Source organism: Vipera ursinii, assembly GCF_947247035.1.
Source record: "Vipera ursinii genome assembly, chromosome: 4".
NCBI lineage: Eukaryota > Metazoa > Chordata > Lepidosauria > Squamata > Viperidae > Vipera > Vipera ursinii.
The window spans coordinates 85,265,168-85,286,259 of NC_139514.1; the positions used below are offsets into that span (position 1 = coordinate 85,265,168).

General features: G+C 39.2%; 1 protein-coding gene across 1 annotated transcript in view; it reads right to left on the reverse strand.

The window, feature by feature from the left end:
• The window catches only part of AFF3 (ALF transcription elongation factor 3), a gene marked incomplete at both ends in the record, with an annotated part of 292,751 nt that overhangs the window by 126,912 nt on the left and 144,747 nt on the right, over positions 1 to 21,092 (reverse strand). Inside the window, one exon of the mRNA XM_083361292.1 lies at positions 8,182 to 8,268. Within this exon, the coding sequence (XP_083217418.1) occupies positions 8,182 to 8,268 (87 nt within the window). The remainder of the gene's footprint in view (positions 1 to 8,181; positions 8,269 to 21,092) is intronic.

The window sequence follows — 21,092 nt, forward strand, 5'->3', positions numbered from 1 at the left end:
AAAGTATTATGATAAAGTATTGCTGTTTTAAATACTAGCAGGATGGCATGGATTCATCTGGAAAATACACCTGGGATAAGAGTAAAGGTACCATGACTCAATATTGTTATTTTGAGTGGCCAACAGCTCCTATTAAAAGCACTAGTGCATTTTGCTCAAAATATGGAAGTTTTAAAAATTGGCTATGTCAAGCACTAAGCATATAGGTTTATAAAATATGTTTATATGTCTGTTGGATCCCAGGCAATATAGTGTAGTGTACGTGCATCTGTCTGTGTGGTGTCTAATAATAATAATTAATAAAAAGGCCTTATTTAAAAACAAAGAGCTTTGGAAAAAAAGAGGAGCTCATTGGCTTCTGAACAGCTCCTTGAAATTATAATATTTATTGGTTTGTCACGAGAAAGTATGAAATAAAATATCTGTATGTGAAAGTGTTTATGCAAGCAGTTTGAATGGAAGTGAATGTGTGGGTATGCTGATCCTGTGTGTGTGTGTTTGTGTGTGTGTGTGTGAGAGAGAGAGAGAGAGAGAGAGAGAGAGAGAGAGAGAGAGAGAGAGAGAGAGAGAGAAGCAGTAAACTGCAGATTTTTTTGTTGTTGTAAAAGTGAAATGCAAAGGCAGTACCAAGCGTTTGCATGAGAAGAGTCCCATGGAGGATATGTGAGAGAATTCATGGAAAATGCCTGTGAAAAAGAGAAAACTATTTTGTTAGTGGTAAGATTTTTGTGTAATTTCTTCTTCTTTTTCCTGTCTCTTCCCCTCCCCCCCTTTGCTGGCTGTGTTGCTTTAAGAGTGAGAGAGATAGAAAGGAAAAGGGGAGTGGTGTCTGATTCTGGTTTGAGGAAGGCAGGGTGGATGTAAAATTTAATACCCATTCTTGCAGTTTCAGTTTCTAATTTTTTTTATTCAAAAGAGGAGGTAGTAATTGTTGAATAAAGGAAGTTTTAGTTGAACAAGAAATAAAAGTTTTTTAAAAAATAAATGAAATATGAGAAGAAGTTGAATACACCTATACAGTTATGGCCGAAATTGTTGGCACCCCAGAAATTTTTCCAGAAAATCAAGTATTTCTCACAGAAAAGTATTGCAGGAACACATGTTTTGCTATACACAGGTTTATTCCCTTTGTGTGTATTGGAACAAAACAAAAAAGGGAGGAAAAAAAGCAAATTGGACATAGTGTCAAACAAAACTCCAAAAATGGGCCGGACAAAATTATTGGCACCCTTTCAAAATTGTGGGTAAACAAGATCGTGTCAAGCATGTGATGCTCCTTTAAACTCACCTGGGGCAAGTAACAGGTGTGGGCAATATAAAAATCACACCTGAAAGCAGATAAAAAGGAGAGAAGTTCACTTAGTCTTTGCATTGTGTGTCTGTGTGTGCCACGCTAAGCATGGACAACAGAAAGAGGAGAAGAGAACTGTCTGAGGACTTGAGAACCAAAATTGTGGACAAATATCAACAATCTCAAGGTTACAAGTCCATCTCCAGAGATCTAGATTTGCCTTTGTCCACAGTGCGCAACATTATCAAGAAGTTTGCAACCCATGGCACTGTAGCGAATCTCCCTGGTCGTGGACAGAAGAGAAAAATTGATGAAAGGTTGCAATGCAGGATAGTCTGGATGGTGGATAAGCAGCCCCAAACAAGTTCCAAAGGAATGCAAGCTGTCCTGCAGGCTCAGGGAGCATCAGTGTCAGCGCAAACTATCCGTCGACATTTAAATGAAATGAAACGCTATGGCAGGAGACCCAGGAGGACCCCACTGCTGACACAGAGACATAAAAAAGCAAGATTACAGTTTGCCAAAATGTACTTGAGTAAGCCAAAATCCTTCTGGGAAAACGTCTTGTGGACAGATGAGATCAAGATAGAGCTTTTTGGGAAAGCACATCATTCTACTGTTTACCGAAAACGAAATGAGGCCTACAAAGAAAAGAACACAATACCTACAGTGAAATATGGTGGAGGTTCAATGATGTTTTAGGGTTGTTTTGCTGCCTCTGGCACTGGGTGCCTTGAATGTGTGCAAGGCATCATGAAATCTGAGGATTACCAAAGGATTTTGGGTCGCACTGTAGAGCCCAGTGTCAGAAAGCTGGGTTTGCGTCCGAGATCTTGGGTCTTCCAGCAGGATAATGACCCCAAACAAACATCAAAAAGCACCCAGAAATGGATGGCAAGAAAGTGCTGGAGAGTTCTGAAGTGGCCAACAATGAGTCCAGATCTGAATCCCATTGAACACCTGGGGAGAGATCTTAAAATTGCTGTTGGGAAAAGGTGCTCTTCCAATAACTGGAGCAGTTTGCAAAGGAAGAGCGGTCCAAAATTCTGGGTGAGAGGTGTAAGAAGCTTATTGATGGTTATAGGAAGCGACTGATTTCAGTTATTTTTTCCAAAGGGTGTGCAACCAAATATTAAGTTAAGGGTGCCAATAATTTTGTCCGGCCCATTTTTGGAGTTTTGTTTGACATTATGTCCAATTTGCTTTTTTTCCTCCCTTTTTTTGTTGTGTTCCAATACACACAAAGGGAATAAACCTGTGTATAGCAAAACATGTGTTCCTGCAATACTTTTCTGTGAGAAATACTTGATTTTCTGGAAAAATTTCTGGGGTGCCAACAATTTCGGCCATGACTGTATATCCATCAACCAAAAGAAATGACTCTGAATTGTTTTGTTTAGATTTGTAAATGTTTTAACGGAAATGGAATTTTAATGGAAATTTGTTTCCATTTGAATGGAATCTGATTAAATTGGAATTTGACTAAATTTATATTAAAAGCAAAGAGTTGATACTAGAGTTTGATACAAAACTATTTCAGTAACTCAGAATATCTTAAGCTTGTTTATATTTTTTGTAGAGTTGCTTTTTTGTTGTTTTATTATTTTATATATTTATGTCTATGTGCAAGGCACACTGATAGAAAATAATACTTAAGAGAATTGAAGGAACTGTAATTCAATCCTTTTCAAAATGAAGGAGTTGAGAAAATTTTTGGGATTATAAATGAGCTGTGTTGTTTTGAATAAAGATTTGTATGCAAACAAGCTCAAGCAGAGTTTGGTGAGTGCTCCTTTGTTGGCTCTTTACTAAGCAATGTTTGTAAATACGGACAAAGAAATGGTTAGGGGAGGGGGTTTTTTACCCAGAAGTGTGGGAAAAGAGGCAGCCAGTGGCATTTTTGTCTAAAATTGACATTTGGGGAAGTCTTGGTGGTTAGCATTTCTTATCAAGTGTGAGTAATTTAAAATCAGAAAGCTGAAAGGAAGTAAGCACTTGTTCATAGCAAAGTAGTTGGGGGAAAAAGAGAGACATAATGAAAATGGGAAGTAGAAGAAAGTGGGAGGTGAATGTTGCCAGATGGGATGTTGAATAAAGCAATAGCTAGGACACAGAAGCAGCCACTGAAGGGAGGGATGGTTGATACTTTTCTATGGTTAATGGTTAGTTAATATATGATATGTAAACAAATAAATAAAATGCTCTATAACATCCAGTGGTGAGGCTGTTTCAATGCATTCACGATGATTTTAAATTACCTCAGGTGGAAATTCCACAATATGAAACTAATGACATGTTTATAAAGAATGAGATACTGGGGCTGTTTTCTGCTTTGTCTTTTCTCAGGAAGAAAGAAGCCCAGACACCTTGATTAGAGTTTGCTGTCCACAAGTTTCATCCTGGTGAAGAAAAACTTACTTCAGCTTGGGGTGGTCCCTACCAAGTCCTCCTGAAACAGCAGTTGGAAAGAAAGAAAAAGGGTGGAGCCAAAAGAGTAGAAAATAATTCTTGGAGAAGACCTGCTGTGAATAAAAATTATCAAAAACTGATGTGGTCATTGTGGGGTGAAGAAATAATAGCCTGGGTTTGTTTGTGATTTTTCTCATTGCAGGAGTTTTCTGGCTTTTGCGATCTGAGTGGTGACCTATTTTATTCCATCCAAGGATTCCAGAAGAAGCTGTGGACTTCTGCATTCTACAAACCTCTATATCAGACATGTCAAACACAAGGCCCGGGGGCCAGATCCGGCCCGCGAAGTGGTTTCATGCGACCCGCAAAGCCATCCTGGAAACAGTGAGGGAATGGCCCCCACTGCCTTGGCCCTGGCCCAGAGACCCTCCTTCTACCAGAGACCCTCAGATCTGTCCCACTCCTGCCCAGGCCCCCATAGGCACCCTTGATGCGAATGATGTAGAGCTGGCCACACCCACCCAGTAGGCCATATGCACTCTAGCCATGCCCACCCAGTAGACCACGCCCACCCAGGCCACACCCACCCGGCCCCCTGAGGGCAACCGCAGTGCTGATGCGGCCCCCAATGAAATTGAGTTTGACACCCTTGCTCTATATAATGTGTTGGTTCTGTGATTGCAATTGTATCACTGAATGTTGTTGTTATCACTGTTGTGATTGTGGACCAGTCTTTTCCTGTGAAGAACCTTGTGACATAGTAATAGTGGAGGATTGGTTAAAAATATATAAAGGTCTGACATACTCTTTATCCCACATACCCAATTATAGGAGGAATTGAAATTTAGACAGCGAAAACACAACCTGACCTAAATTCAGTTATTTTGGGTGATAGTGATATTCAAATTCCACGGGATATAGAATGGATAGATTTAAGGTGTATACAAGCTAATCAAACATACAGGTCGAATGGCCTGGGAGAACTGATTAACATTAGACATGTTAGCAGAGAAAGGTGTTTGTGTAATGGTAGGAAAAAAAGGATGCTGTACTTTCATTCCTAATAACACAGCCCAATAACTAGGGCTTTGCAAAGGTTAACTACCTTAATCAGAAGAATTGGCTACCAACTGTGGAATGGATACTTCAATAACAGGAATATTAGAATGATGATTTGGGAAATGGAAGAATATACTGGCGCCACTTATCACTTCTTTTATTGCAGTTTTTGGAGTTTTAGTAGCCTTGGGCTGCTGCATAATCCCCTTTATAAGAGAATTGGTACAGAGATAAATAGGAACTGCCATTACTAAAAGAATGCCTTTAGGAGAACCCCCACCATATAAAAATGAGGAAATGATGTGTTTGAGGGATAATGATGAGGAAGACCAACAGGAAAGTCAGACACTGGAAAGTCAAAAAGAGGTAGAACAAGAACTATCAGATTGGATGTAAACTCATTTATAAACTGGGGTTACTATATCTTAGGCTTGCTTCCCAACATATACCTGTAACCCATATATGCAAAGTGTATTCTTGAATAGTTTGTTGAAAATATTCTATAAATTTCTGAAAGGATAAAGAAAAGAAAGGGTGTATTGACAAGACTAGATTATTAATCAGAAATTTCTAATAAATCTAAAGGTCTGTAGGAGAAACCACCTGAAAGTCATAAACTCAGACAAGTTAACTATATACACATAAGAAAAGCAGAAGTTGCTGGCTAACTGAAATTGCAAGCACAGGAAATAAATAACTATAGGAGCCAAGCTTTATTAGCAGAAAATTAGATGGTGATAAGACGTGCACAAAGGGGCTTCCTGGATCATGGGAGGGGATAGTGGTTTTAGGTGGTCCAGATTAGTTTATTGGATGATTAGACAAGGGGCGTTGAGAGTGATAGGGGAGGGGGGAATCTGCATGGGGGGGTAGGATATAAAAATGTGTCAAACAGCTGTTTAAGGTGTGGCTGGAGTCCTACGTGTGTTTCAGCTCACCAAGCCTTTGCAAATGCTTCTTTTTAAATAAAACTTTGTTGCTGGAATTCCAAGTGAGTTTGTTTGTTTTGGGATCTTGAGCCATGTTCCAAACACTAGAGAGAAAACAGAGAATTCCATATAAAGACTTTGTCACAGGTTACTTTATATATACTCAGGTTAGTAACCCCAGAGAGCCAATACAAGCACACTTGGATTTAGGCAACACACTAACAAGTACTAAAAGACTGGTACTCACAGTTTACTATGCCATTCTTCCCCTATACTATTACAACTTGTTTCTTTACTACTACTTCTCTTTGTGAACTCTATTTCTGGAGAATAGTAACTGCAAACTATATTTTCCTTAGGTTGTTTCAGGTTGTTTTAGTTTCCCAAATGAACACCACAACTCCAACATAGCCAGCCCCAGCTGCTTCTCTACTTAGCTATTATAGCCACCAGTTGCAGGGCTGGCTAGAGAGAGGTTTTAAAGGGACGGGGCACCAGCAGACCAGGTGCTGGCCATTTTGCAGGATGTTTGTCTTCTAAGACAGGAGTCCCCAACCCCCAGTCTGTGGATCGGCACCGCAGCATGCCAGAAACCAGTCCATGCAAACAACTAAAGTCCATTTGCTGGATACAGGTAGCACACAAAACTACGCCCCCTCTGGTCCATGGAAAAACCTTTCTCCACAGAACTGGTCCCTGGTGCTCAAAAGGTTGGGGGCCTCCACTCAAAGATACTTCAAGCTGAACAGTTATAATTAGTATGGCCCATCACTGGGCAAATTTACAAAACATTAAGTTTTGATTGTGCTTTTCTCAAAAAATGTAAAGTTCTCTTAAGTGAAATAATTCAATAAACAAGCTAACCATAATTTGTAAAAAAGAGAAACCATTAAAGGTTCTTTTTAAACAATCTCAGTTAAAAACAAGACAGTATTTAAACTCAACATTTAATTTTGATACATTTAATGAATACTGTTTTGCTCTCTTTAGGAAACAAAATGAGAGTTAAATCTTTCAGAAACAATGTAGTCAGAATACCAATGTGGGAAGCCCCCCTCCCTTTCCTTGAGAATGAAATATTTTGGGGAATATTAAAAGAAGCAGAATATTACATTTCCCTAAAGGAGAAAGGGAGAGACATCTTCTTAAAGACAGAATACTGCCTAAGTCTTCATGCTATAGGAAAACAGCATCAAGCAGAAACCTGAAAAAGCTAATCTTTAGGAATGGAGATTTTATAATCCATTCAGAAAGATTGGGCCACTGTATTCATAAACAAAATGCCTTCAGCCACAGCTTCTACAGAAGGTTGAAACTGATGGGATTAGAAAAACAAAGACTCCTAAAATCTACATTCCACACGCAGCTCCAAAGACAGGGCATGACCTCCCAGGCACAATGGGAGTCAGGTGACAATAATTAGAATGCTAAAAGGGCACACTCAAGCACAGGACGAAGTACATTTCACAACAAACAGGCATCTCAAACACAAAGCCCCAAAGAATGTATAAAAACCTACTTACCGGTAGTATCAACTCTATTTTGTCAACTGTCTCAGAGCTACATGCTGTTGTCGGTTCTACTCACCTTCTTTCCTAAGCAGCTAACCTCCATTTTATTTTTCAGTGTCTCTCCTAGCTTAGAATCAGACTTTAAAATTGTAAAATTTGCAACTCTTACTAATATATAGAGGTTTCACAAACAATTTCTTCTAATAGAGATAGTTTTGACATAGACTTATTTTCTCTATTCTTTTATGCAGTTTCAATTATTTTTCTGAAGAAAATTTTCTCCAATTTGTGCTTGTTACATAAAAAACAGAGGTGAAACCTCTATTTTAAGAATATCTGTAATACATACTTTTAAAAACAGAAGTATTCCTTATCTTTGTTCCTATTTATAACTCTGTCTTCATCTATCTAAATATAAAAATATATCTCATTGACCCAGCAGGTCTTGGAAGCTAAGACTGGAGAAGAAACATTAGAGATTTTTCAGAGCTGCTGGCTGGAAAGCAAAATATATCCTGGAAGAAGCAGAAGCAAACTAGTTCCAGGAAAACTTCATTAATAAAATTGTAAGCAACCAAGCTCCTATTTATATAAGAATTTTCAGAAATATGGAGTCCTTGTGGTATCTGAGCTTGGTTGCTTCCAGATTTTCATAAGCAACATATATTAGAACTATCTGTTCTTTCTGCTATTTATTTCTTATCTAGAAACTGCAGAGTTTTACTACCAAAAATGGATCCTAGCAAAATTCTCTTCAATGCTACCACACATATCACGGCAAAGTCCATGAAAACCTCTGATAATATAGTTTATTTCTTTGCTTTCACGAACCATTTGTTTATATTCACATTCAAATACAAAATATAGTCATTAAACAAGGAAAAGTGTTTTTATTTTTTGACAAAACTGCCTGTCCGAAAATTGCAGCAAAGTGCTCCTTGTCAGAATAGAGAAAAATGATGACTGGGTTAAAGCAATTTACCTTGTTTGTGAACAGAAAGTTGTTTTTTTCCACTTTGCCAGGTGTGTGGACAGCAGAAATAGGTGGAGGCCAAGTGTGGGTCATTTCCTTAGAAAAAAAATGAGAGAAATTTCAAAAATATATTATAAGGTATTAGATATTTTAAACTTGAAAATCTAAATTCTAAAACAAAGGATTTTTGGCAGTTTTGTTGTCAACATATTCATTTTTTAATAACAAAAAACCCAGCCACACCAATACGTATGAGAAAATGATTCCAATCATTTTATATCATCTCACCCTCTGTCAGCCCTCTCAGGTAAACCAGACAGGAAACAGACAGGAAAGTGATTTTACCTCATTGTAACAGAATCTTGCAAGTCTCAAAATACATGTTTCCTGATGCCACTTTTAACTACTTGATCCAATAAGGCAGGTCCTTCCTAAGATTCTTTCTCTCACCATTAAGCCACTGAGGGCTCCTGCTTCTCTTTCCTATTTGTTTCCTCTCTTCCCTCTCATTCCCCAAGATCATCCATGCATTCCTTTACACCTTCCCCAAAAGCATGCTTCACAACCACACAGCCACCAAAGCTTGCCTGCTGCTTATTAATTGTGCATGTCAGTGTTTCTTATTCTTGATAACTCTAAGATGTATGGACTTCAACTCCTAGTATTCCCCAGCCAGGATAAAGTCCATGATTGAGAAACAGTGATGTATGTATTCAAAAGGAACCCAAAGATGCTTTTTCACGAAGCAACTGGACTTCTTTGTTTTTCTTTGAAGACGTTTCGCTTCTCATCCAAGAAGCTTCTTCAGTTCTGACTGGATGATGGAGAATGAAAGCATTTATATTCCTTGCAGACAGTTGTTCATTTGCATTCTTTTAGCTAGTCGTTAGTACTACCTGGAGGCTTATCTGTGACTTCAGGGTGACCTAAGTAGTGCAAATGGGTGTGGAGCCTTCTTGGAACTGTTGAAAGAAGGCCCCACACCCATTTGCACTACTCAGGTCACCATGAAGACACAGATAAGCCTCCAGGTAGCGCTAACAGCTCGCTAAAAGAATGCAAATCAAATTATAAATCCTTTCATTCCCCAGCTGTTAGCTGAATTGATTTGATTCTTTAATTGTTAATTGAATTGAATTGAATTGATTTTTTGATTACTTTCATATGTTTTTGGTATGTTTTTGTTTTGGTTTACATTTTGAATTCTTTGAACTGTTATAAGCTGTCCTGATTATCAAGTGATAGGCTAGATATAAATATAATAAACAAATAAATAAATGTATCCTTTGCAGCAGCTACTCATTTGAGCCATTTTTCATTTGTTTTTCACTAACTTCTTCTATTATTAGTGAATGTAAGATAGCTGACTCAGTTCATAGGTAATGACAAAACAGAATACATCATACTGAATCCTTCTTTCACAGTTTTATTTTCCACTAAAATGCAGTCTTTTATTTTATTGGACGCCAAAAAAATTACAGAATATCATCTCTACAGGGGACATAAGTCAATCATTTTTCAAGCAGCTACAGTACCTGAATATTTTATTGGACAAGATCACTTCTTGTAAGTGAGAGTCTTTTTCATAATGGTTGTGGTAATGTTAGAGGCGTGAATGCTTTTGTACTTATGTGCAGATCAAGCTTAGAATCTGAACAATTTGCAATGATTATTAGATAGAATGATGCAGTAAGGAGTATAGCTCTGAAAATTAATGCTTGAAAAATCAAGGTAGTTGTGTTTCACATGGACAATAGACTGAAAACTGAAAATTATACATAAATGAGAAAATACCAGAGAAAGTAGACAATTTTTATACAGGTGAAACTCAAAAAATTAGAATATTGTGCAAAAGTTCATTTATTTCAGTAATGCAACTTAAAAGGGGAAACTAATATAGGAGATAGACTCATTACATGCAAAGCAAGATAGTTCAAGCCGTGATTTGTCATAATTGTGATGATTATGGCTTACAGCTCATGAAAACCCCAAATCCACAATCTCAGAAAATTAGAATATTACATGCAATCAATAAAACAAGGAGTGTACATAGAACAATATTGGACCTCTGAAAAGTATAAGCATGCATATGTACTCAGTACTTGGTTTGCACCCCTTTTGCAGCAATTACTGCCTCAATGCGGCGTGGCATGGAAGCTATCAGCCTGTGGCACTGTTGAGGTGTTATGGAAGACCAGGATGCTTCAATAGCGGCCTTTAGCTCTTCTGCATTGTTCGGTCTCATGTCTCTCATCTTTCTCTTGGCAATGCCCCATAGATTCTCTATGGGGTTCAGGTCAGGCCAGTTTGCTGGCCAATCAAGCACAATAATCCCACGGTCATTGAACCAGGTTTTGGTGCTTTTGGCAGTGTGGGCAGGTGCCAGGTCCTGCTGGAAAATGAAATCAGCATCCCCATAAAGCTCGTCTGCGGAAGGAAGCATGAAGTGCTCCAAAATCTCCTGGTAGACCGCTGCATTGACCCTGGACTTAATGAAGCACAGTGGACCAACACCAGCAGATGACATGGCTCCCCAAATCAACACAGACTGTGGAAACTTCACACTGGACTTCAAGCATCTTGCAGTGTGTGCCTCTCCATTCTTCCTCCAGACTCTTCCAAATGAGATGCAAAAGTGTTTGCATCAGAAAAGAGGACTTTGGACCACTGAGTAACAGACCAGGTCTGTTTTTCTTTAGCCCAGGTAAGACGCTTCTGATGTTGTTTGTTGTTCAGGAGCGGCTTGACAAGAGGAATACGACATTTGAAGGCCATGTCCAGGATCCGTCTGTGTGTGGTGGCTCTTGATGCACTGACTCCAACTTCAGTCCACCCCTTGTGAAAGTCCCCAACACTTTTGAATGGCCTTTTCCTGACAATCCTCTCCAGGCTGTGGTCATCTCTGCTGCTTGTGCACCTTTTTCTTCCACACTTTTCCCTTCCACATAACTTTCTATTAATGTGCTTTGATACAGCACTTTGGGAACATCCAACTTCTTTTGCAATTACCTTTTGAGGCTTTCCCTCCTTATGGAGGGTGTCAATGATGGTTTTCTGCACAACTGTCAGGTCAGCAGTCTTCCCCATGATTGTGATTCCTACTGAACCAGTCTGAGAGACCATTTAAAGGCTCAGGAACCCTTTGCAGGTGTTATGGCTTAATTAGCTGATTAAGAGTGGGACACTTTGAGCCTTAAATATTGCACCTTTTCACAATATTCTAATTTTCTGAGATTGTGGATTTGGGGTTTTCATGAGCTGTACGCCATAATCATCACAATTATGACAAATCACGGCTTGAACTATCTTGCTTTGCATGTAATGAGTCTATCTCATATATTAGTTTCCCCTTTTAAGTCACATTACTGAAATAAATGAACTTTTGCACGATATTCTAATTTTTTGAGTTTCACCTGTATAGTGCTTTTTCCTATGGGAACTCAAGACAGATAGAGAGTTACTGGCTCAGTTATCCAGGTTGCAGGTTCAGGTTAAAGTTAAACTTGGGTCTCTCTGGTCGTAATCTAATATGACAATGGCTTTTAGTGTATTTTTGCAGAATGTTTAGTAAAGACAAGAAATGGAGACATTTTAAGACATGCAAATACTAATAGAAAGCTAGTGAGAGATCTTGAGATCTTGCAAGAATTTAGAAAGACTGATTGAACTTTTTTTTTGTTCCACAAACACGCAGCAAAGGCTGAGAAGCGAACAGAGAAACGCAACGCAGCTGAAGACAGATTAGTACAGTAAAAAAGCGCTTGGGGGAGGCAAGGGCATCTGGGCGGGGCAGGCACGGCAACCTTACCCTGTGCAGGTTAGGCAGGTGCCTGGCAGGCAGAGGGAAGCAACTCCACCCCCCTGCCACCTGCCTTGTCTTACCTCATGGCGGTGGCAGCAGTAGCGGCATGAGAGCTGCAGCGCCTGCCAGGGCCCAAAGAGTGCCAGCTTCAGCCCTTAGCCCAGCACCTGCAGCACTGAGTAGGCATGCAGGCTGGCGCTCAAGCAGCCCAAAGGTGTGGTTCCACTGGTGGCCATTGGCAAAGGACCCTGGCAGGCTGGCAACAGGTCGGCACTCCGGATCTGGGCCAACTATCCCATGCCAGGCTCAGTGCCCTTTCTGCTGCCACCCAGCACGGCCACACTGTTACCATACCTGGTCCACCACCACGCTCTCCACATTGCTTCTCCACCCCATGCACAGGCCCCACCCCATCCCCGCACGCTCGCAGCCTGCTGGTACCAGTAAGGGCAAAAAGTAAGCCCTCCCTGAGAGTAAAACCTAGTGCTTATTTCAGAACCCAATGAATGAATGAACCTTTATTGTCAAAGTACAACCATGTATACATTGAGATTAGCTGAGCGTCCCTTTGTGACGCCCCACCACAACTCACAGTGACAACAAACCCACCATCTTGTTACACCATGTGAGCTAATTGCACGCAACACACCGGCCTTGTAAGTCAATCATACATAAAGTTATTTCCCGTTCAAGAGAAAGTAAGACAAGAACTTACTTTTGGGGAAACACGGTAGAACATTTTATATAAATTTTCTTTATAAGTAGCTGCCCTCATTATTTTGTAGTTTCTTTCCCATAGGTTTTGCCATTTTTCTAGCTCTACATTGTGCCCAACGTTTTTGTCCATTTGTCATCTGATGACAATAGTATCTGGTCTAACGTTGTGTGGTCTTTGTAAAAACCATATATTTTTTCAACTTTCTCATATCTCATTTGCATTAGCAGGTGTAGCCACCATGATAATTCAATGCCTTGTTCTTCCAATTCTTGTTGAGTTTGTTGTTTCCCATCAGTATTCAAAATATCTTTATAAGTCACAAGTTTCTCATAATTAAGTTTGGGTGTACAGACGCCTCCATTGTTGAAATCCATCCTGGTATTTTCATGTAAGTTCTTAATTTTACCTTTTCCCATGACAAAAGCAGTGCATTTCTTACATACTGGTTTTGAAAGTATTTGTGGATTTTGTTCTTCCCGTACCATAGGAATGCATGCCATCCAAGTTGTAGGTCATGCCCTTTTAGGTATAATAGTCTTTTATTTCTAAGAGTTATCCATTTTTAAAAACATGTTAGTGCGGCTGCTTGATAGTACAAGACCCAGTCTGGTAGGCCAAAGCCTCCATTTTCTTTTGTTTTTTGTAACATTTTCAGTCTGATTCTAGCTCTTTTCCCTTGACAGATAAATTTCAATATCGATATATTTAATTCATTGAAATTTTTTGTCAATTTTTATCGGTATTGTTTGAAATAAAAAAGTAGTTTTGGTAAAATGTTCATTTTCACCATTGCTATTCTTCCCAGGATTGATAGTTGTATATTTTTCCATTTTTCCAAATCTAGTTTTATTTGTTTTAATAATTTTACACAATTATCTTCTTTTATTGTTGCACATCTTGCTGTTAAATATAGTTTTTACTGATAGTTTTTTTGTTTATCTCTGAGGTTTTTAAGTATAACTTTAGTGTTTTCTCTAGCCTTGGTGGAGCAGTGGGCTAATGCCTCCTTAAGTAACACCAGCTGCCTGCAATTAGTGCAGGTTCGCATCCCACCAGGCTCAAGGTTGACTCAGCCTTCCATCCTTCAGAGGTAGGTAAAATGAGGACCCAGATTGTTGGGGGCAATCAAGCTGACTTTGTAATAATGCCGCTTGGGGTGTGTGTGAAAGCCCTAATAAGCAGGCATATACATAGAATGAAGGCTACTGCTAAGCTTGTAAGCCGCCCTGAGTCTTCGGAGAAGGGCGGGATATAAATGGAATTAAAATAAAATAAAATAAATAAAAATTGTCATGCATGCACAAAAATATGCTTCTTGTGCTGCCTATGGAGTGAAAATGTTTTCCACATTAACAGAATCAAATCCATTTTTAAAGCATCTTGCTCTATGAAATAACAATGCCAAAATATATCCCCAAGTTTTATTATATCTTGGAAATTTACTAGCTTTTTTTCTGCAGTACTATTTAATTACATAAAATGAAATGTAACTTTTAATGCAACATGCTGGGTTATCATAAATCATGTATACATTGAAAAGAATGTTCATAAAAATGGTAATGGACACCATTTCCTAGAAGGCGGTTATTAGGCAAGAAAATATATTCAAACGATAATAATCTCTTCCCTCTATTTTCCTTTGGACTCTGAAACAGTAATAGTTAGCACTCACACATAGAATTATCTTCTTTTTATTTGATATTTTCAAAAAGACTTTTAGAATCATAGCCGCAACAGCACTAAGGTTTCTATAGAATGTTTTCTAGGGATATGGACTTAAATTGAAACAATTTGAAAAAGATAAATACTAAACATTAGTTGTACTAAAAGGGACGCGGTGGCTCAGTGGGTTAAGACACTGAGCTTGTCGATCAGAAGGTCGGCAGTTTGGCGGGTCGAATCCCGAGTGCCGTGTAGCAGAGTGAGGGCCTGTTAGTCGTCCCAGCTTCTGCCAACCTAGCAGTTCGAAAGCACGTAAAAATGCAAGTAGAAAAATAGGGACCACTACGGTGGGAAGGTAACAGCGTTCCATGCGCCTTTGGCGTCCAGTCATGCCGGCCACATGACCACGGAGACGTCCTCGGACAAGCGCTGGCTCTTCGGCTTTGAAACGGAGATGAGCACCGGCCCCTAGAGTCGGAAACGACTAGCACGCATGTGCGGGGGAACCTTTACCTTTACCTTAGTTGTACTAATCATGCTGTGACTTACATGTTCAGTCTTTCAAAAATGATTATAGATATCTTTTAGAGAAGCACACTTACAATTAGCCTGCATATGATTAAAAAAAATCCATGGCTTCACTCTGGAATTTCCTCAACGGAAATTATATGGAAGCTGATCTGTCCAACTGTCCAAATCTTGGAATCTTTCCAGCATAGAATTAAATCTCTAAACCACAAGCCTCACTATCCTGGTGCTTGGAGGCTGTGTGCATCTGGTTTGAGGACAGCAGGTTTTAGCTGAATCCTAAAAAGATTGAGTGGCTCTCGGTTTGGGGGACACTCTAGATCTAAGATGTTACCATCTTCAGTACTGGGTGGGGTGGTCCTGTCCCAGACAGATCTGATTGGTTTGCTTTAACTTAATTTAATTTAATTTGATTATTTTTTGTTTTGCTTTGTTTTTTTATGAACTGGTCCATCTGAACATTTACAATGTTGTTAGAAATACTAGGATAAGTTTTGTTTTTGTTTTGTTTTGTTATTGCATGTGTACTTCCAAAAAAATCTGCACATTGCAAAATAGGTTTGTGCATTCAGATTGCCTCTCTGCTTAGTGACTCAGTTCACTTAAATTTATCCAAGATTATCAAGGTTATTCAGCTTTTTGAAGATTCTCTTTTTCTGTTGCATACAACTATTTGTATTTTTTTCTCATACTTTTTTATAATTCCTTATCCATGAAGGCACAGTGCAACTGTTAGTGCTTCTTCAAATGTTCACAAAATAAAAAGAATGGCTAATTTCTTCTACTCAAAGTTCCTGGGACCAAAAGCAGCAGGAGCTTTGACATATTACATCATGAGATGAGCCTAACTCTTATTTTCATTATTGTGGACACAACTATTCAAATCCCTGTGTAAAAACAAGAACGATTAACTAGCAAATATGGGACTAACTTGAATACACACAGGCTAAATTACAATGCAAGATCAAATTCACAAAAATCTGATAGATCTCTTCTAAATTTAGTAGCTGAAACCTCAATCAATAAATACAAAAGAGCCAGAAAAATATAAACAGCGCTAATTTAACAGAATTAAAGAGAAACATGCATATTTCTAATGAGAAAGCAGACACCTTATAATACCCACTCCACAATATGTTGCTAAGCAACAAGATATAAAAAGATGTACAATAGTGGTAATTTTTTTCACCTATGAAAAGTGCACCTTACAAAGCATTTATAATGCATTCCTCCGGAAAAAGCCCATAGAGACTACTTAAATTTCCATTTTTATACTACAGATTGTTAAACATTATGTGTTTTGTTTTCTTTTAACTAATAGAGCAAAACTCTGATCTTATTTAATCATTAAATAAGAATTCTATAGAAATAACAGCAGCAACAACAATGAAGTGCCAACCACTTTTCCAATAAATCTTATAAAGAATCAAGCTTCCAAGTGAATAAAAACATTTTTATAAATGGTAAATATAATTTGATCCAGTGATAAATATGTATAGAATAACTAATGACTGAAAAGAAAAAAGAGGAAAAGAAAGAAGCAACATATACAGAAGTGGAAAGTGCTACTCTTTGGGAATAAATCTTATTCTGTCGTGAGAGGGTTTTTTTCTATAACAGGGAGAAGTAAATTATATTCAGTGCAGATCAAGGCGTTGTTACAGCCATCTAGAATGGCTGTCAATTAGAATCAGCAGAGAAAGGTAGAAGAATTTTTTGCCAGTTTAGTTAGAAAAGATATTCTGCAGCCAAAATATCAAGTCTAGGAGATGTTCAAAAGATCAAGAAATCATTTTATTTTATTTTATTTTATTATTGATCATCCATCTTACCTAGTGGTGGGATTCAAATATGTGCACAACCGGTTCTCTGTGTGGATGCTGCTTCCGGAAGTCCATTCTGGGCCTGGGCAACAAAAAATTAGCTACTGGTTCTGCCAAAGTGGTGCAAACCGGCTGAATCCCACCACTGATCTTACCATAGGGCAACCCTGGGTGGCTTACAGTCATAAAAATCTATCTATCTATCTTAAACATAAATAAGGTAAAAACCAACCATTAAAATCTAAAATCATGTTGGGTGTCTAGAATCAGTGAAACCAGGAAAAAAAATCTAAACTAAATCTTATTTATCTAAGGGTGTACTTCTTGCAGACTGAAAGTCTAAAGGAATGGTTGATGCACATTCTATACAAAGTGATCTCCAAGTCTCTAGACCAGGGGTCAGCAACCTGAAACAGTGAAAAAGCCACTCGGAACCGGTTCCCTCACAAAAGGAAAAACTGGGAGCCGCAAAAACTGTGTGCGCATGCACGTACATGCACGCATGTGCAGAACAGGGTTTGACTGAAGAGTGGAGCCAAGGAGACATATGCACCTACCCTGCATATTTGAATTGATTGGTTGAACTTTTTTAGTCCCACTTTTTTTTTTTTGGACTGCACATGGCAGAGGACTGGAAGTAATATACCGTATATACTTGAGTATAAGCCGAATTTTTCAGCCCACTTTTTGGGCTGAAAAATTCCACTTCGGCTTATACTCCAGTCAACAAAAAAAACCTTACCGAGGACTTGTGCGCGGCCGAGGCTTTGGTGCTTCCGGGATCGCGCGCACCTCTCCCAAGCCACCGCCGTCCGGAGACCTGACGAAGTTTGGGGAGGTGCGCGCGCAAACCTCCCCAAACGTCGGCAGGTCTCCGGACCTCCGCGCCCTGCCTGCCTGCTTCTTTCCGCAGCGGAAAGAAGCAGCCTGCCTGCTTCTTTCCGCTGCGGAACGAAGTAGCCTGCCTGCTTCTTTCCGCAGCGGAAAGAAGCAGCCTGCCTGCTTCTTTCCTCTGCAGAAAGAAGCAGGCAGGCAGGGCACGGAGGTCCGGAGACCTGCCGACGTTTGGGGAGGTTTGGGGAGGTGCGCGCGCACCTCCCCAAACCTCCCCAAACTTCGGCAGGTCTCCGGACGGCGACGGCTTGGGAGAGGTGCGCGCGATCCTGGAAGCACCGAAGCCTCGGCCGCGCGCAAGTCCTCGGTAAGCTCCGGGCGGTCACTTGCTTCGCGTCTCCTGAGGGAAGGGGGGGCGACTGGAGCGCCGGATCTTCGCTCCTTTCACCGCGATCTGAAAACATACCTGTTCGAACAAGCCGGCCTGGCCTGAGGGTGGGATTGCTGGGGTTTTTATTATCATTTTATTGGGGGTTTTATTAATGTATTTATTGTTTTTTATGGGCATGTATTTAATAACTTTTTAATTTTTGTAACTTTATGTTTTATTCTTGCCCTGTACACCGCCCTGAGTCCTTCGGGAGAAGGGCGGTATAGAAATATTAATAAACTAAACAATACAAAACACAGAATTTATTCCTTCCTTATTCATTTCCTGTGTTAACCCCCTAGAAGAACCTTTAAAACAAGTTATCTCATCAATGGATATAGAAGCCACATAAAATGCATTAAATGACAGGTCACAAACATACACATGCAAAAATGAAATGCAACAGTTATTATAATTAAACTAAATTAAATTAACATTTAAAATTAATGTTTTATTTTTTTATAATTAAATTTAAACTAAAATGATGGCTAATAAAGGCAAAATATATTCCTAGTATAAACAAGTATAATATTGTATCAGCGTAATTGCAGCCTCTCACCAGTCGTCTCAGACCATATCCTCTTGGAATCAATTGTCACTGATAAATAGCAGTGCCAGCATTAATGTTCCCCCAGATTCTTACATGCTAATGCAGCACCTGTGCATGAGGCAAGGCAGGATGATGGTGCCGGAGAACAAAGGCTGGCAGAACTAGCCTAGCAGGATTTGGGGTTCGCAGCATGGTTTTAGAGCCATTGCCAGTTTCATGTCAGCACACCAGCAACATCAGCTCAAATATAGCACTGCCAGAGCCTGAAAGCTAACAGATAGAATCTGTTCTATCCAGAGCAGGCATAACATGCAAATCCTGAACATCTAGCAACAATGATTAGAAATTATGCCACACTAGGGTGAATCAAATTTTTCAACTTTCAGTTTCCAAACATTAGGGGTGCTCAAAGGTTGTGACATGCCACAAGGATTTTAAAATATTTTGGTTACTTTAATATAATTTAGATGCACTTGGTAAATAACTTATTTTGTCTGAGAGTGTTAATACTCCTATCCTCATTTCCTGTGAGTGTGATAACTGATCTGTAATTCTAAAAAAACAACAAGACTGAGAACATTCACTCATATGAGCAACCTAATTGGGACTGGCAGAAACTTGTTGCCCAACTGAACTCCCAACATTGCGAGACATTCTCACATATGGCCTACTGTTAAGAGAACAAAGTAGTGATGATGCTAGAAACTATCCAGAAGCCAGTCTTGCAAGAGACATATATCCAAAAGTGCTTGAAAAGTGGTAATGAGCAAACAATTCTTTTGAGACCACTGTTGTAAATTCATGAATGACAATCTTGCACAAGATCCAAGAGAGCTGGGATCAAGCCAAAAACATTGGTTCTTTTGGATCACACCAGATTGGTTTGCCAGATGTGCCGGAGCAGAAACAACTAGGCAAAAGGCAAAAGTGGCAAGATGATGAGAGACAAAGCCTCACTAAATATAAGCAGAGAAGTATTCCAGACATTTTGATACTGACAAATGAAGTAATTATCTCTTATGATGAAAATGAAGGACAGATGACTGATTATGAAGAAGAATGTGATGAAAGTTATGAAGAGGCCTTAGACTAAACACACGTGTCTTCTACTTCAAAAGAAAAGACAGAATACAATAGATTAGAAATAACAAATGTCGCTATGCAGAGCATAAGATACGGTGTTGGTCTACATGCCACTGCTGCCATTACCACAGCTGCCTTCATAGATACTGGCTTGGTCACCAAAGAAGACAAGAAACTTGTAGTTGACCACAATAAAGTCAAGAGAGCCCAGGAAAAAATTATGAAGTCCTTAGATCAGGGATGTCAAACTGCCGGCCCACGGGCCTGATGCGTCATGTGGAAGCCACACCCACCCCATTACCGGCAATGGCAAAACCGTCCCGATACATTGCGCAATGTCACATGATGTTGCGAGTTTGACATGTCTGCCTTAGATCAAGATCAACAATTTGATGAGCTTTGTAAGAAAGGCGAAATAGAATGCATCTTCTTTAATCGCTGCATAGATGAAAATAAAGTTATTGTCAAAAATCCAACTAGTGAATCCAACAAAAGAATTACTCAAGGCAATTGAGTCCTAAAATGTAAAACTTTATTGGAGACATCATCTTGGAACTTAAGAAGCAAAACCTGCTCTGGGTTTCCCGCATGAAAGCTTGTTTAGTTAAACAACAGGTAAAATATATGTACCTGGTACTAGGGAAACTTTGGATATGTTATATGTACCAGAGTTAGACCATAATTTAACTTGCAGTTAGTGCACGCTGATTTAATTGGTCCTATGGTGACCTCTCTTGGAGAATCTTGGTATGTATTAGTCTTAGTAGATGACTACACCAGGTTTGGGTTCTGCTCTTTATTACATTGCAAAACATGAAAAAAAATTCTACAACAGTTTAAGCCACGGCTCAGCAATCCGTGGCTCAGTAGCCACATGTGGCTCTTTCAGCCTTCTACTGCAGCTCCCAGTCCTCCTCCGCCATTTGGAGAGAGAGAGAGAGAGAGAGAGAGAGAGAGAGAGAGAGAGAGAGAGAGAGAGAGAGAGAGAGAGAGAGAGAGAGAGAGAGAGAGAGAGAGAATGAGAATATGAATATATGTTGTCCTTATTGGACTTTTAGTAAAGAATGTTTAATGAAATATTTTGATTTTTTTAATTAAGAGATGAGGTATGGGGATAATTATGCTGTATTTAAAGATGGTAGATAAGCTACTAAAATTGTTTTCACCTGTTGGGATGAAGGAGAAAGTTTTTTTCCCGTCTTTGTCCGGCATAAAAATGTGGTTTTTTTTAGCAGTTCATTGATTTCATAAATGCAACACACTATAGTTTTTTTATACATATCATAAAGGTAAAAAAGGATATATGCAGTGTTATCTTCAATTTAGATGTCAAAAGGGTTTTGTGGCTCCTAATGTTTTCTTTTCTGTGAGAAATGGGTCCAAGTGGCTCTTTGGATGTTTAAGGTGGCCAATCCCTGGTTTAAGCAATGAGTGAATTTCGTAGAGAGAAGGTATGGCCATAATGTATGCCAACTACAAACAGACAGGGG